At 36.9% G+C, this 14,265-nt stretch overlaps 2 protein-coding genes across 2 annotated transcripts in view; one reads left to right on the top strand and one right to left on the bottom strand.

Moving 5' to 3' along the window:
* Positions 1 to 4,235, top strand: part of dnajc2 (DnaJ (Hsp40) homolog, subfamily C, member 2) — an 8,728-nt gene extending 4,493 nt beyond the window's left edge. The window contains exons 10-17 of the mRNA XM_067391396.1: positions 1,236 to 1,385; positions 1,466 to 1,554; positions 1,717 to 1,786; positions 2,593 to 2,774; positions 2,858 to 2,958; positions 3,339 to 3,449; positions 3,527 to 3,684; positions 4,111 to 4,235. Coding sequence (XP_067247497.1) covers positions 1,236 to 1,385; positions 1,466 to 1,554; positions 1,717 to 1,786; positions 2,593 to 2,774; positions 2,858 to 2,958; positions 3,339 to 3,449; positions 3,527 to 3,684; positions 4,111 to 4,179 — 930 coding nt within the window. The 3' untranslated portion in view covers positions 4,180 to 4,235. The remainder of the gene's footprint in view (positions 1 to 1,235; positions 1,386 to 1,465; positions 1,555 to 1,716; positions 1,787 to 2,592; positions 2,775 to 2,857; positions 2,959 to 3,338; positions 3,450 to 3,526; positions 3,685 to 4,110) is intronic.
* Positions 4,236 to 4,273: 38 nt separating this feature from the next.
* Positions 4,274 to 14,034, bottom strand: pmpcb (peptidase, mitochondrial processing subunit beta). The gene is made up of 13 exons (XM_067391397.1): positions 13,783 to 14,034; positions 13,391 to 13,507; positions 11,903 to 11,989; positions 11,698 to 11,827; positions 11,422 to 11,620; positions 8,849 to 8,928; positions 8,246 to 8,352; positions 7,381 to 7,524; positions 7,144 to 7,304; positions 6,982 to 7,067; positions 6,519 to 6,607; positions 5,107 to 5,182; positions 4,274 to 4,412 (listed from the first exon to the last, which is right to left on the bottom strand). Exons 1-13 carry the CDS (start codon positions 13,861 to 13,863, stop codon positions 4,348 to 4,350), a joined length of 1,422 nt encoding a protein of 473 aa, XP_067247498.1. The 5' UTR covers positions 13,864 to 14,034; the 3' UTR covers positions 4,274 to 4,347.
* Between the last annotated feature and the right edge of the window lie 231 nt (positions 14,035 to 14,265).

Below are 14,265 nucleotides of genomic sequence, written 5' to 3'. Positions count from 1 at the left end.
TGATTCTCAATCAATGAAAAGTGCAGATTTATGCCAAGCGATTGCTAATGAACTCAAGTTGATGAATTATTACAAAGTCTACTTCATGTCCTTTATATAAAATGTTTTAGACGATTGTAAGAATCTGAAGGATCAGCCTGCAATTGTACAGACATTTCAAAATAAGAGTCCCGGTGTATTTCGGGCTTGTTTTTATTGTTATTTTATGTGTTAATTAAAAGTCACACGCTAAGTTTTTTTTCTTTTTCTTTTGGGTATTATTGGTATTTTGTTTACACAATAAATTGTATTTAATTTAAAAATACAATTTATATAATTTCCATTTAATTCATAGTAAATTATTGTAGTCTCCCCCACAGGAAGAAAAGAACATTATTTGACACATATATTATTAATTTATATGAATTTTACTAGTAAAATCTGTGAGAGAAAAAAGGTGAACCATTTAAATGTTGTAATTTAGCATCATTTACAATGCATATTATTAGTATGTAATTAAATGTAATATGCTACGTAATTAAAAGTAATTTCAATAAATAAAAATACTGTTAAAAATCTGTCATTATTTGTTTGTCACATGTAGTAGACCATTTTTGTGCCGTGGGTAATAGGAGGATTTTTCGCCCGGCTACCACCACAAGTATATTTCAAACCTGTGGGAAGCACTGATTTTATATATATATATTACATACACACACACACACACACACACACACATATATATAATATATATAAAATATGTATATGTGTATATATATGTGTGTGTGTGTGTGTATGTATGTAATACACTTATACACTCATATACTTGACCAATAACTTATGTATTATTTTTTTTTGTTTCCCAATATTTTGGAGTGAACTTTGATTATATATATATATATATATAATACTTTATTTTACAGTCCTGTTGTACATACTATGTAATTACCATAGTAATTGCAATAACTAGGTATTAATTAATTAATTAATTAATTAATTAATTAATTTACTAAAGCTAACTCTACCTACCTCTCGGGTAATTATATGTAGTTATTTTATGACTCAGTACTTTCTTGGTAAGCTCACTGTAGCTGCACATACTGTAAGATTACAATATTTTTCCACTTCCATTAATATTATCCATGTTTGCTCTCAGCAACCCTGTTCTCTAAATCATCTCTCTCATGAATTTTGCTGCAGTGTCATTTGAGCCTGCATGTAGTGAGTCTGTGGTGTGTGTTTGTGTTTCTGTGCAGGCGCGACAGGCCGAGGAGGAGGCGGCGCGGATGGTGAGGGAGAAAGAAGAGGAGGCGGCGCGACAGGCGGCACAGCAGGCCAAGAAAGAGAAAGAGGCCCAGAAGAAGGCCATCAAGAAAGAGCGACAGAAGCTCAGGACCACGTGCAAGGCAGGAAACCGTCCCTGCTTCACACAGACATTCAGCTCTCTGTGAGCGTTTATCTTCATCTCTCTCCCTGTTTCTCTTAGACTCAAAACTACTTTGCAGATAATGAAGCCGACAGCGTCAGGATGATGGAGGAAGTGGAGAAACTCTGCGACCGGTTAGAACTGACCAGGTGAAGGAGTCGTGTTGTGAAAATGGCTTATGTTTGTGTAGTTATTGCTTGAAAGCTTTTAAATATAATGTCATTTTACACCTTTGTGTTTTTGTCAGTTGCTTCTTTGAAATTATCATCAAAATGTGGAAGAATAATCAAGTTGTTTTGTTTCTTTTGTAGTTTGCAGACTCTGAATGAAGCGCTGGCCTCTGGGAATAAAGAACAGAGTAAAGCAGCTCTGGAGAAACAGGTGAGAGACCAGAAACACGTCTGCACCGTTTACTTCAATGCATCTTCTTTTTGTTGTCAGCCATTAATCTGTGCATGTGCGCAAACGTTTGGGGTCAGCAAGATTTTTAATTTTTTGAAAGAAGTCTCTTCTTCTCATCAGATTTGCATTTATTTAATCAAAAATACAGTAAAAAGTGAAATATTATTAGAATTTAAAACATCTGTTTTCTATGTGAATATATTGTAAACTGTAATTTATTCCTGTGATGCAAAGCTGAATTTTCAGCATCATTACTCCAGTCTTCACTGTCACATGATCCTTCAGAAATCATTCTAATATGATGATTTGCTGCTCAGGAAACATTTATTATTATTATTGTTGAAAACAGTTGTGCTGCTTCATATTTTTGAGGAAACTTTTTTTTTATTTTTTGGAAGTTAAAAAGAATGGCATTTATTATAAATACTACTATTACTAATAATAATAATAATTATTATTAATAATAACATTAAAATAATAAGTATTAATTAATATAATAATATATAGTAATTAATAATGTTGTTGTGGTCCTAAAAAAGCAATTTCTGTAAAAGAAAATATCTCTTTGCATTGAACTTTGAGTGTCGTAACTTTGCAGATGTTGTTTATGATCAAGCAGCAACATTACACACTAACTCAAGTTAAAAAACTGAAATCATAATCAAGGACACTTTAATTTCTTTTGGGAAAAAAAATCTTATGGACCCCAAACTTCTGAATGGTACTGTAACTTGCTCTTTTCCTGAAGTTCTCCTGGTTCAAGCCTTGACTGTATCCATGTGCAGGTGCAAGAGGTGAATGTTCAGATGCAGAAGGAGAAGGAGGCGGAGCTTCAGGCTCAGCAGGCGGCGCGCAGCGCTGAACACGCCAGCGGAGGAGGAGGAGTCAATAACAGAGGCTGGAATGAAGAAGATCTCCAGCTGCTCATCAAAGCTGTCAACCTCTTTCCCGCCGGAACCAATGCCAGGTGAGTCTCCATGGAAACCTGCCATATCACATGTTGTATGTATGCTCCTAGTGTTCCTGATGAGGTGTGCTGTGATTGGTTAGGTGGGAGGTGATCGCCAACTACATGAACCAGCACTCCAGCAGCGGGGTGAAGAGAACCGCCAAAGACGTCATTAATAAAGCAAAAACACTGCAGAAACTTGGTAGGTAACACACTGGGCTTGAAGTAGAGGCCATATTATTCCCTTGAATGTTCATTATTTTCCCATATTCTCCATTGTCGCAGCTCCTCTCTTCTCAGTCTGTCAGTAATACTCTGTTTAGTTCCTGTCTCTATGAAGCCCCTCCTTCTGAAAAGCACAATGTGCTCTGATTGGTCAGCTGGAGCAGTGTGCTGTGATTGGCCAAGCGCTTCCAGCATGTTTGGGAAATTTCCCGCCCCTTACCATAATCGCCAGTCTCAACACACTACTAACTCAACCAGGCCCCGCCCCTTTATTCTGTGTATTTAAATGAGGAATATTGTGACGTGTTCATTCCCGGAAGATGTAAAAAAGCATAATAGATCCTCTTTAATCTGCAGACCCTCACCAGAAAGATGAGATTAACCGAAAGGCCTTTGAGAAGTTTAAGAAGGAGCATTCAGCCGTTCCTCCAACTGTAGACAACGCTGTGCCATCAGAGAGATTTGATGGTAAGTTGTCACAGAATACATACTGCAAAAACAGTTCACCGGTACAACATCAGCACTTCTCCTAATGTTTCCTCCAGCTGTAAGTGAATCCAACTCTGCACCCTGGACCACAGAGGAGCAGAAGCTTCTGGAACAGGCTCTGAAGACCTACCCAGTCAACACACCTGAGCGCTGGGAGAAAATCTCTGAGGCTGTTCCCGGACGCTCCAAGAAAGACTGCATGAAGAGATACAAAGTGAGCAGCTCCGTTTCATGCTCTGCGTAACTGTGTTTTTAACCACAGAAACGTCATTGACAGGATTGTACGATACGCTAAAACCATATATTTAGGGTTTTTATTTATTTGGCATGACTGTTTAGCCATTATTACACAGAACAAATAATGACGAGACAAATAAGCATTAACATTTTAATAAGGTAAAAGTAAAATAAGCTGCCAAGTAAAGTTTTTAGTAGTGATCGTAATATTTTAATACAATTTAAAATATTTAAATATATTTGTAAAACACTCTTAAAATGCAAGTAGATGACATAGAATAGAATTATATTAAGGTGCCAAAATTCATAAAGATTTTTTTTATAAATTAATTTTATTATTAAAGTATTGTTACACAGAAAGAAAAATCAATAATACACAATATTTTTCTGTCTGTTTGTCCAGGAGCTGGTGGAGATGATCAAAGCGAAGAAAGCGGCCCAGGAGCAGGTTTCTGCTAAAAACAAAAAATGACAAACGTGCCGCAGAGAAAGAGAAAACACACATACACACACACATAAAACGTGGTCTTTTAACTTTATTGTGTTGTTCTTTATTTTATAATAAAATAAACATGGAAAAAAAGCACATTAAGTTCTCTTGTTTTTGTAACTATGCAGACGGTGTTCGGGTTCTCAATCCTCACGGCCGTAACCAATACATGCCACTGCGGATCCTGTTATAGTCTGGAAGCTGCTCGATGGGACCTGCAAACCATCACGAGTATTTGGTTATCAGTCATTTAAAGCAGCGTTTCTCAACCCTGATCCTGACGCGGGACGTCTGTCTCTTATCTGACGCGCCTGTTTTAGGTCATGTGGTTTAGAGCAGTTTTACAAGTTAGTCAATTTAGTAACTTTAAGTCGGTTACATAAAAAGGTAAAGTAAAAAAAAGTAAAACTGATATCCCTAACTAATTGCTAGTTAAGACACAGGCTGCGTCCAAAATCGCACACTCCTGAGTAGGAACTTACTTTGAATAAATTACTTCATGACCGCTAAAAAAAAAAAGTATGTTCTAATCCGGATGCACTATATTTATGTTGTCGTCATCATGTGACCTACCAGCGTCAGCTGCTTCACTTCACTGCCATTCACAAATCCTCTCCCGTGGCCTTATGAGAGAAAGTGTCCGCCTTATGCACACTTCAGGATCTCACAGGAAGTGGTAGGTCATCCAGGTGCTTTTTACCAACCCTATTATGAGTACTATGAATTCAGACATACTACTTTTGTCACATACTGTTTTTTGACTACTATATAGTAGGGAAGTATGTGATTTCAGACGCAGCCCGAGTCTCTACTTAACGAACTGACGAGTTGAATCAGGTGTTTAATTTGGGACCAGGGTTGGGAAAGTATCAAATAGTTCATTATAACAGAGTAAAGGTGGACACTCACCAACAGCAGCTATAGCAGGAGCTTTATTGTAGATGTATTTCATACACACGTCCTTGATGGTTGTGGCGTCTATGGCCTGAGGACAGAAGCGTGAAAACTGAAGCCGGATTCTGATGCTAACTTTCTCATGGAGATGTAAGGTGAATTCAACAATTTAGTTAGTGTTTTTATTGCCATCTGAATCCAGAATGTCAGTTTTTATCTCGCCACACATGTAAACATTCCCGGTTGAATCAAACACCAAAGGTGTGTGGTAATTTATTTGCGATCTGAATCCAAATCCCAGTTTATAGGAAGGGAGCTTATCCAAAAGTCATTTTGTAAAGCATTTTTGACTACTGGTTTTTGAGGAAAACATTCCAGGATTTTTTTTCATATAGTGGACTTCGCTGGGGTTCAACGTGTTGAAGGTCCCAATAAGGGTCTTTATCTATAGAAACGATTGGTCATTTTAAAAATAAATAAATGTATATAACCACAAATGCTCGTCTTGCACTGCTCTGCGCATTACATAATCACGTAGGAAAGGTCACGTGTGATGTAGGCGGAAGTACCGATCCAGTGTTTACAAAGGAAACATGCAAATACGCGAAATATGCAAAATAAGCGGTAAAACGATTTTTGCCCTACCATGGTACTTCCACCTTCGTCACACGTGACCTTTCCATCATGATTACATATTGTATGGTGCGTCACAGACTAGTGCAAAATGAGCATTTGTGGTCAAAAAGTATGTAATTTTTACTTTTTTAGAAAATGAGCGATGGTTTCTCTAGATAAGACTCTTATTCCTCATCTGGGATCATGTAGAGCTCTTTGAAGCTGCACTGAAACTGACATTTGGACCTTCAACCCGTTGAACCCCAGTGAAGTCCACTATATGGAGAAAAATCCTGGAATGTTTTCCTAAACCTTAATTTCTTTATTTTAATTCTGCAGTGATACATTTAACTAATGTTACCAGATGAAACCTTATTGGTTACTTAAACTTATTGGTTACTTTATTATATACATTATTATTAGGGCTAGCACAACTAATAAAGTAGCTGGGTCAGATGTTTACCTTATGTAAATTAATTTATTTTTGCTAATTTACACATTTTTAAAATGACTCATTTTGGAAGATAAAATGCAAGACAGAAAAACCATGTGTCGTCATATTCCTATTTTGATATATTTAAATAATCAAAATATTATTTACTATTGTTACATACACATTAATTGTCAATCATGTGACTGAGCGGCAAGTTCATGGCTTTGTAGGATCAGAGAACTCACTCCTTCACCATGAATAAATACGTTTTATCACTGAGATGCCATGCAGATTTAATTTTACAAACATCCCCATGAGAAACAATTCTGGTTAAAGCGGTAAACCCTTGAGAAATGCATCAGCAGGTTTGTTTACTCACATCTATTCTGGCCTCCAGCTCGTGCAGAGGAATCCTGCGGCTGTAACACAGCATCTGCCGCCCGATGTCCTCGCAGATGGGTGTGGATCCTAGACAAGACACCATGAAATAAAAATAAAAAACATTTTTTTCTAATATTGCAGTATTTATAATAAATGTTTTATCCATGCACATTTGTTTAAATTTTGTTCAAATATTGTTCCAGGTAATCTTGAATAAGAATAACTTCCCTCTCCGTCTTTTCGACTTTTCTCTTCCACAACCATCCAATCAATTCCCTACTGACAAAATCAAGCCCGCCCTACATTTGTTCTTGTTTGCGAAGCCATTTCACTCAGATATTGCACAACAGGGAAGAAAAGACTAGCACAACTTCAGTTTCATGACTTTAAACAGCTCTACATGTGATGTGTGTTCGTAAATCCTCTTGATTATGGTGTGATTTACATGACGCTTCACTTACCGTCCAGGTGTAGGAGCATGTTTGTCTTCAGCAGGTTTTTAGCTCGGTTCACTTCGCTTTCAGTCACGCTCGTACACAGAGACATCCTAAAGCAAACCGTATGTTAATTGCTCATCCGCACTTTCAGCTCAATGGAAAAGGCGAATAACGTCAAGCTCTCACCATTCCAGCTGAGTGAAACGTATCATCTCGTTTACGGTTCCTGGCTCGCACACCATGTAAAGCCCCCACAGACCTGTATCTGTGTAGCAGGTGTTGAAGGACTGGAAACTGTGGCACAAGTTGCCCTGACATGCCATCTGTGCCAGTTTACTGGACAAGTTCTACGAGAAAACTAGGTCTGGTTAGTTGACCTTCGGGTGTTTTCAGTGTAAAGTGAGTTCATTGAGACCATCTTACCATCCCGCCACCGAGGGACCGATCCCAGTTTCCAATGAGTGTGTTGGCCACCATTAGAGGAATAGTATCTGGATGTGACCAGCCGACCGCCTCCACGGCGATGGCTATATGAGCCAGAGGCATCTTATCATCTCGCACACGAATCTGTGAGGAATTAAGAGCAGAACTCAAAGGTAAGTCTCTTATAGAGGAACTCTGTTCAAAAGTCTTGATGTTGGTTTTGGGCTCTAATACTCTATACATTATTTTCCTCATATTCTCCATTGTTGCAGCTCCTCTCTTCCCAGTCTGTCAGTAAGGCTCTGTTTAGTTCCTGTCTCTATGAAGCCCCTCCTGAAAAGCACAATGTGCTCTGATTGGTCGGCTGGAGCAGTGTGTTGTGATTGGTCAAGCACTTTGAGCGTGTTTGGGAAATGTCCCTCCCCTTACCATGACCACCAGTTTCAACACACTACTAACTCAACTATGCCCCGCCTCTTTATTTTGCATATGTATTGGGTGGGAATTATTTAAATGAGACAATTATACATCTACTGTAAGTATATCCAACTTTATCCATATACATAAAGCACAAAATGAACTGAACTGCTTGATTGTTATATCATCGAAAAATGTTGTTTTAAAATATATTAAAGGTTGGACATACAATAAATCCTTCTTTACATACATACAGTACAATATTCTCACGTAAAATGATATATACTATATGGCAAATCTTGTCTGTGTGATTGTTTATCACCGCAAAAAAATGTAAACTATTATTATAAACATTATATTCAACATAAAACATTTCTATTTGTACTAATGATCATTAATCTGAATTATAATTATGTTAGCGTAAATAATGATGTAATCGTGCGTTTACCTCACTCCCGGTGAAATGGCAGGGGTGTAAAGTCTCTCCGCTGTATCTGGCCGGCAGCTTTCCAAAATGAAATTTGGCCAAATCGATTAGCTCATTATGTGAGACTCCTTAAAGACAAAAAAACAATACTGCTTTATTAATGATCAAAATCTGAGCCAGTAACAGAGGAAGTGACTTTCATGAACATGTTCAGTGATGCTGAGCTACAGCGGCTGCATCCGAAATCACATACTTCCCTACTATATAGTAGGTGAAAAACAGTATGTGAAAAAAGAAGCTTGTCCAGATTCACAGTACTCAGTTGGTAAAAAGTACCCAGATGACCTACAACAACAGGTGAGATTCTGAACTGTGCATACGATGGACACTTTACTATAACATGAGGCCACAGGAGATGATTTGTGAATGGCAGAGAAGCGACACAACTGATGCTAGTAGGTCACATGATACATGGTGAATGTAGTACGTCTGGATTACATTCATACTACAGATATTATAGAACCTACTTTGTTTTTAGTGCTCGCAAAGTAAGTATTTACTCAAAACAAGTACCTAGTGCTCAAAGTATGTGATATCGGACACAGTCACTGTTTGTTGCTTTACCTCCGGCTGCAGCTAATACAATTCGTGGCCCTTTGTAGTGTGTTGTAATGTATTCGACCAGATCCCCTCGATTTATAGTTCTGCAAAAGATCAAAATGATCAAAAAAGTTTAAACTTTACAGTTTTATTCCCATCTGTATTCTGAAGGATTTTACAGAGATGTTTGTTCATATATCATTCAACTGATTTATATAACATTTTATTTTTAAAAACAATTTTTTTCTGGCTGTTGATTTTCTGATTTATGGAGTGATAGAAAGAAAGAAAACCAAAATCCTCTCAGTAAAAACCTTTAACTAACATGTCAACAAAATATTTTTTTTTGTTATTCCTAATGTTTATTTCTGGAAATGTATGCAAATTTGTGCATATTTAATTATGCAATGATTGTTTGCATATATAAACAATGCAGAAAACCATTGCTCTAAATTATGGAAATTTTTGCATTAATTATATAATGCTTTGTTTGCATTTTTAAACAACGTTTCAGAAAACAATTCAACAATGAGCTGTAAGAAGCAGGGTTATTATCATTAACAAGTTATTGAAAAAGATTTTTTGTTAATTAAAATAAAGGCTGAATTAAAATTAAATAATTATTAGATGAAAAACTTAACGAAAATTAGAAATGTTGCCTTGGCAAGTAACTGAAATAAGTTTAAATTTAAAGCACAAATTACTAACTGGAAATAAAAACAAATAAAAAGCTAAACGTAAATAGTACAAACTAATAAAATTATCAAAAGCACAATCTGTAAAAAAAAAACAAACAAGAATTTTGATCCTGTCTTTATCCAAATGTTCAGATTTCTGTTATGGAAATGTATGCACATTATTACATATTTAATTAGATCTCATTTGCATATGTAAACATATGATTTCATAAAACTCAAATATAAAACAATTGTCTTGATGTACTGCGATTAAAGGCAGGGTAGGTAAGAAATTTTGTTCCAAATTTGTTTAAACTTTCTATATATATCAATGCATAATTAAAATGTAAGTACTCTGATAAAAAGAGTATAAAAATCAAGTGACTCTAGACCGTTTAATCAGGATTGGCTTAGGCAACTGTCACTCTCTCACAACCATGGCAACCACCATTTTGCCACACATGACCTGCCCACTTGCGCGCGAACGTTTGATTTGGGGAATTCAAGAGGCATGGATCCTAGGAATACCAAAACAAGGGCAGAGAAACAGCAAGCAAAATTCACAGTACCGGCCTATGCAGTTAGTGAAGGCAAACCAGGCAAAAAAAAGGAATACAGTAACAGTACAAGAAAAGGCAATGAACAAAAACTCTTTGGATAAACAAAGAAATAAAACGCGAGTTAATATCATAGACAGTAAAGGGTAATATCGGCGTGGCTTTCCAGCGATGGTGAGAACTGAGGGAACTCAAGGGGCTGAAAAGTGACTCCTTGATGGCTTTATTTCTGCTGGACAGGTAAATCTTTCTTTTTGTATTTTGATCATACATATTTTTTTGTTTATTTTTTCATGAAGCATTTGTCATTAGCACACGTAGCTGCGTAATATAGCTAACATAACATTACTCAGCGAGCCGTTGTAGAGACTATAAATAATCTATAGGCCTAGCTCAAGATGATAGCTATAGTGTTGAATTGTGCATAATTTTGCTTTAGATAACTAAATACATGTTTAACAGATAGTAGGCCTAACGTTACTCCGCATCTAGGAACTTTTCTTAGAACTATATTTACCCTCTGTCTAACTCTTTTACCATGTTCACCTGTAAGTTTACCTGCACGTTTTTTTCGCCTTTGTTTTGTTTTTATATTCTCTACCTATGTTTACTGATGTCTTTATCTTGTATCTGTGTGTGTCGTACACACTTTGTTGTATGTGTGTGTTATTATTTTGTGTCTGCAATGCAGTTGTGAGTTGATATTTGAGTGTATGTTATCTGTAGAACAACGTATATGTTATGAATCTTACACGAAATTCATCTTCATCACAGTGTAAATGATGGTAATGGAAAAACGTGTATCATGCAACCTGTTTTTAGCTTTGCCTTATAGATAACTAGCTCGTTAGCGAATCAAAAAATATATATTTTAAACTTTACCAATATCAATATGCTAGCTTGATAGTGAGTACTAAAATACATCTTGTTTGTTTAGCTTCATAAGTTATTTTTATTACATGTGATTCTGACATGATGTCACTACATGCACTGTGCTCCCTCCTCTCCGCTCGTCTCAGGTAAATAATGCTTCTTCCAGCTCAGTGGTCAGAGTCGCGCGTTCATGCGTTTTGGGGGCGTGGCTTTGGAAGGAGCCCAGAAGGGAGGGGGTGGAGTGAATGGAAATAATGAGCTGTCTTTAAAACAGTCGTGAGAGGTCTACAGACACTCAATTTTTATACTTTCTTTTTCAGAGTACTTACATTTTAATTATGTATTGATATATATATAAAGTTTAAACAAATTTTGAAAAAAAAGTTTTTTATACATTTTTTTTACCTACCCTGCCTTTAATCAACTGACAATAGTATGGTGATATCTAAAATGTGTACCCTGTGATGGAATGTAAACTAGCGACACATACTTGATGTTCTCCGTAGGGCCCAGGATGGTTCTCCCGAGAGGTGTTTCCTGATAGGCTGTAGCGTGCAGGTAATCGAAGACCACTTCCTGCAGGTTGGTCTCCACTTCCTGCATCTCTCTGAGAATAACTCCACGCTCTCGCTCGATCTCCGCTTCTCCCAGCGTGCTGTTCTGAATGATGTCAGCCAGGATTTCCACCGCTGGGAACAGAGACTGATTTACAGCACACCCATAATGCCGTTCTGCCTGTCACGACGGGGTGGTGTTTGGTGTTTACCTCGGGGCAGATCTTTGGAGAAAGCTTTGGCGTAGTACACCGTCTGCTCTCTGGAGGTGTAAGCGTTCAGATGAGCGCCCATGTTCTCGATCTCCAGTTCCAGGTCGAGCTGGGACCTCTTCCTGGTGCCCTGAAACAATTTGATGTTTTCTGAACAAAACTGTTTTAATATTTAGAGAATTTTGCAACTCGTTGTTTCTCCTACCTTAAACGCCATGTGCTCCAGGAAGTGGGCCGTACCATTATTGCTCTCATTTTCATACCGGCTCCCAGCATCAATCCACAGACCAACCTGGATCATGTGATTAGAATCGAGATATTTTGATTATTTGTCATTTACTTGCCCTCATGGGAACTCCTACTTACTTCATTAATATTCATTATAGTTCTCTGGTAACTCTTTTAGGGATGAACAGATATGATTTTTAGGGGCCGATTTTATAATTATTGGCCGATACCGATATTTGTTTTAAATAAGCAAAGTTCAAAAGCACCTGCATTAAAATATACTAGCAGGTATACAGAAATAAAGTAAACAAATGTAAAATAGCACTGCATACTCTTCACTGTATAAATTAAATAGATGTTAATCCTTCTTTATTGTAGCAGACTTTATAGTTATTAATCTTCTAATTTGTTTTTGTATACATTTTAATATTTTTTGTAAGTTAAGATATGTATGAGATCTGCACTCCTTAACTAAGGCGGGACTCTTATTTTGACGGGTTTTCTCATATACTAAGCTATATGGGTAATGACAGGGAGTGCATGCAGTTATTTTGTAGATTAAGTTATTTTGTAGATTTAAATCCCCCGAAAAGGCATGAGATCTGTATATATTTAACTGTTAGCTGTAATAAGTAATTCACTGTATGTTAATGATAATGCAATGGAGAGAGAGAGAGAATTTAATGTGTACTTCTTGTGCTCTGTATTGTTTAGTTTTTGTGGTGATTTGTTTGGAGTGAAAACGGACGTAATAAACTTCAGTAAAGTTTTAGTCATCATTCGGATGGGGTCCGCTACACTTATGAAAGTTACAGAAGGTATTTAGTCAAGAATATTGTGCGATCTTTTGTTATTTGATTAACTTTAAAGCACAGACAACAGCGCTAGGATTATGCAACAGTCATTATAAAGCTCAGTGCCTTTATGCAGTTAATTAATAAACTATCGGTTTGTTTTATCGGCCTTTTCCTGCTATAGCCGATATGGTTGTAAATTGAGCAAAAATCGGCCGATAAACCAGTGCATCCCTAAACTTTTTATTTTGATGGTCCTCTTTATACATTCTGCTGACTATATAAGTAACTTAGCAACTACATGTTAACTTATTCTACTAACCATAACAGTCTACTAGTACTCTAATGAGAGTTAGTTGACATGTAAGTGCAACGATGTGTCTTCTATGATGTATAACAAATGCATTATGAAATTCTCTCATTTGAATGAAATAAACTACATCTTTTGAATCTATTGTTTTTCGTATCATTATTTCAGAAAAGGGTGTGGCACCTCCTACAATGATGGAGGGAGACACTCCACCACCACATGACCCAGTTTGAGAATAAAAACAATTAAATAAAAAAATAAAAAAACCCACCATATTAAAATTGCCTTCCTAATTTTAATGTTTAATACTCAAATTAATCAGACACCTGGCTCGGATGTTGAGATGTGATGGTGAACTCACCGTGCATGTGGACAGGCCGGAGTCTTCAGATGCAACCCTGAGCCCGTTATCAAGGGTCGTGACCTTCGTCTCAGGTACATTTAAAACCACGTGACTGACAGCCTGAGTGGAGCCAGTCTGAAACACAGACATCATTTTAAATCATGTTATATACTCATGATTTACAGAACAGCATATATAAGGTAAACATTAAAACGGATTTGAGTAGTAATAAAATTAAATGTTTGAGTATTGTCTTTTTTTCCCCCTTCATGTTTTGATGTACGCTTGCATCATTCAGACCAGCGTTCATGCCACAGCCTCAACCTGGCTGTTTTAAACGATATCAAGGACTTCATTTTCAATATTTCGGCATTTTAAATGATATTAATGTTGTGTTTGTAATCTCTCACCCTCTTAATGGCTGTTGTGTTCAATAAAGTCTTTAAAAAGTATCTCCCCGCTGCGCCGAAACGCTGCACGGACGCCGCCATGCTGTTTACTGACTGAGTGACGCTGCTGAAAAGACGAGTTCCGATTGGACAGCAGAACGCCTACGTCATGCGTTATCCAACGCGGCTGCGTCACATAAGATTATTTATGATAATTTTATAATAATTTAGGTCACATGAATAAGCGCTATCATCCCAAATTCCACCGTTCGACCCTCATATTCTTACACCGTCTAGTGGCGAAATGTCAAACTACATGATAAGTTCACTTATATGACCAGCAGATGGCATCTCTGAGTAACGTACAAGATAAAAATACACACGCCAACTTTTTATTTATGTGGCGTTTATGTTAATTAATTGCGTTTATTTGGCACTTACAGTGATTTATCATCATTAATAATATAATATAAAATTGGTATTTGACATAAGAATCTGTCATAA

This window comes from Chanodichthys erythropterus, chromosome 8 (genome assembly GCF_024489055.1).
Source record: "Chanodichthys erythropterus isolate Z2021 chromosome 8, ASM2448905v1, whole genome shotgun sequence".
Taxonomy (NCBI): Eukaryota; Metazoa; Chordata; class Actinopteri; order Cypriniformes; family Xenocyprididae; genus Chanodichthys; species Chanodichthys erythropterus.
Note: the sequence above shows the minus strand (reverse complement) of the source record. Positions and strands in the feature narration are given on the sequence as shown.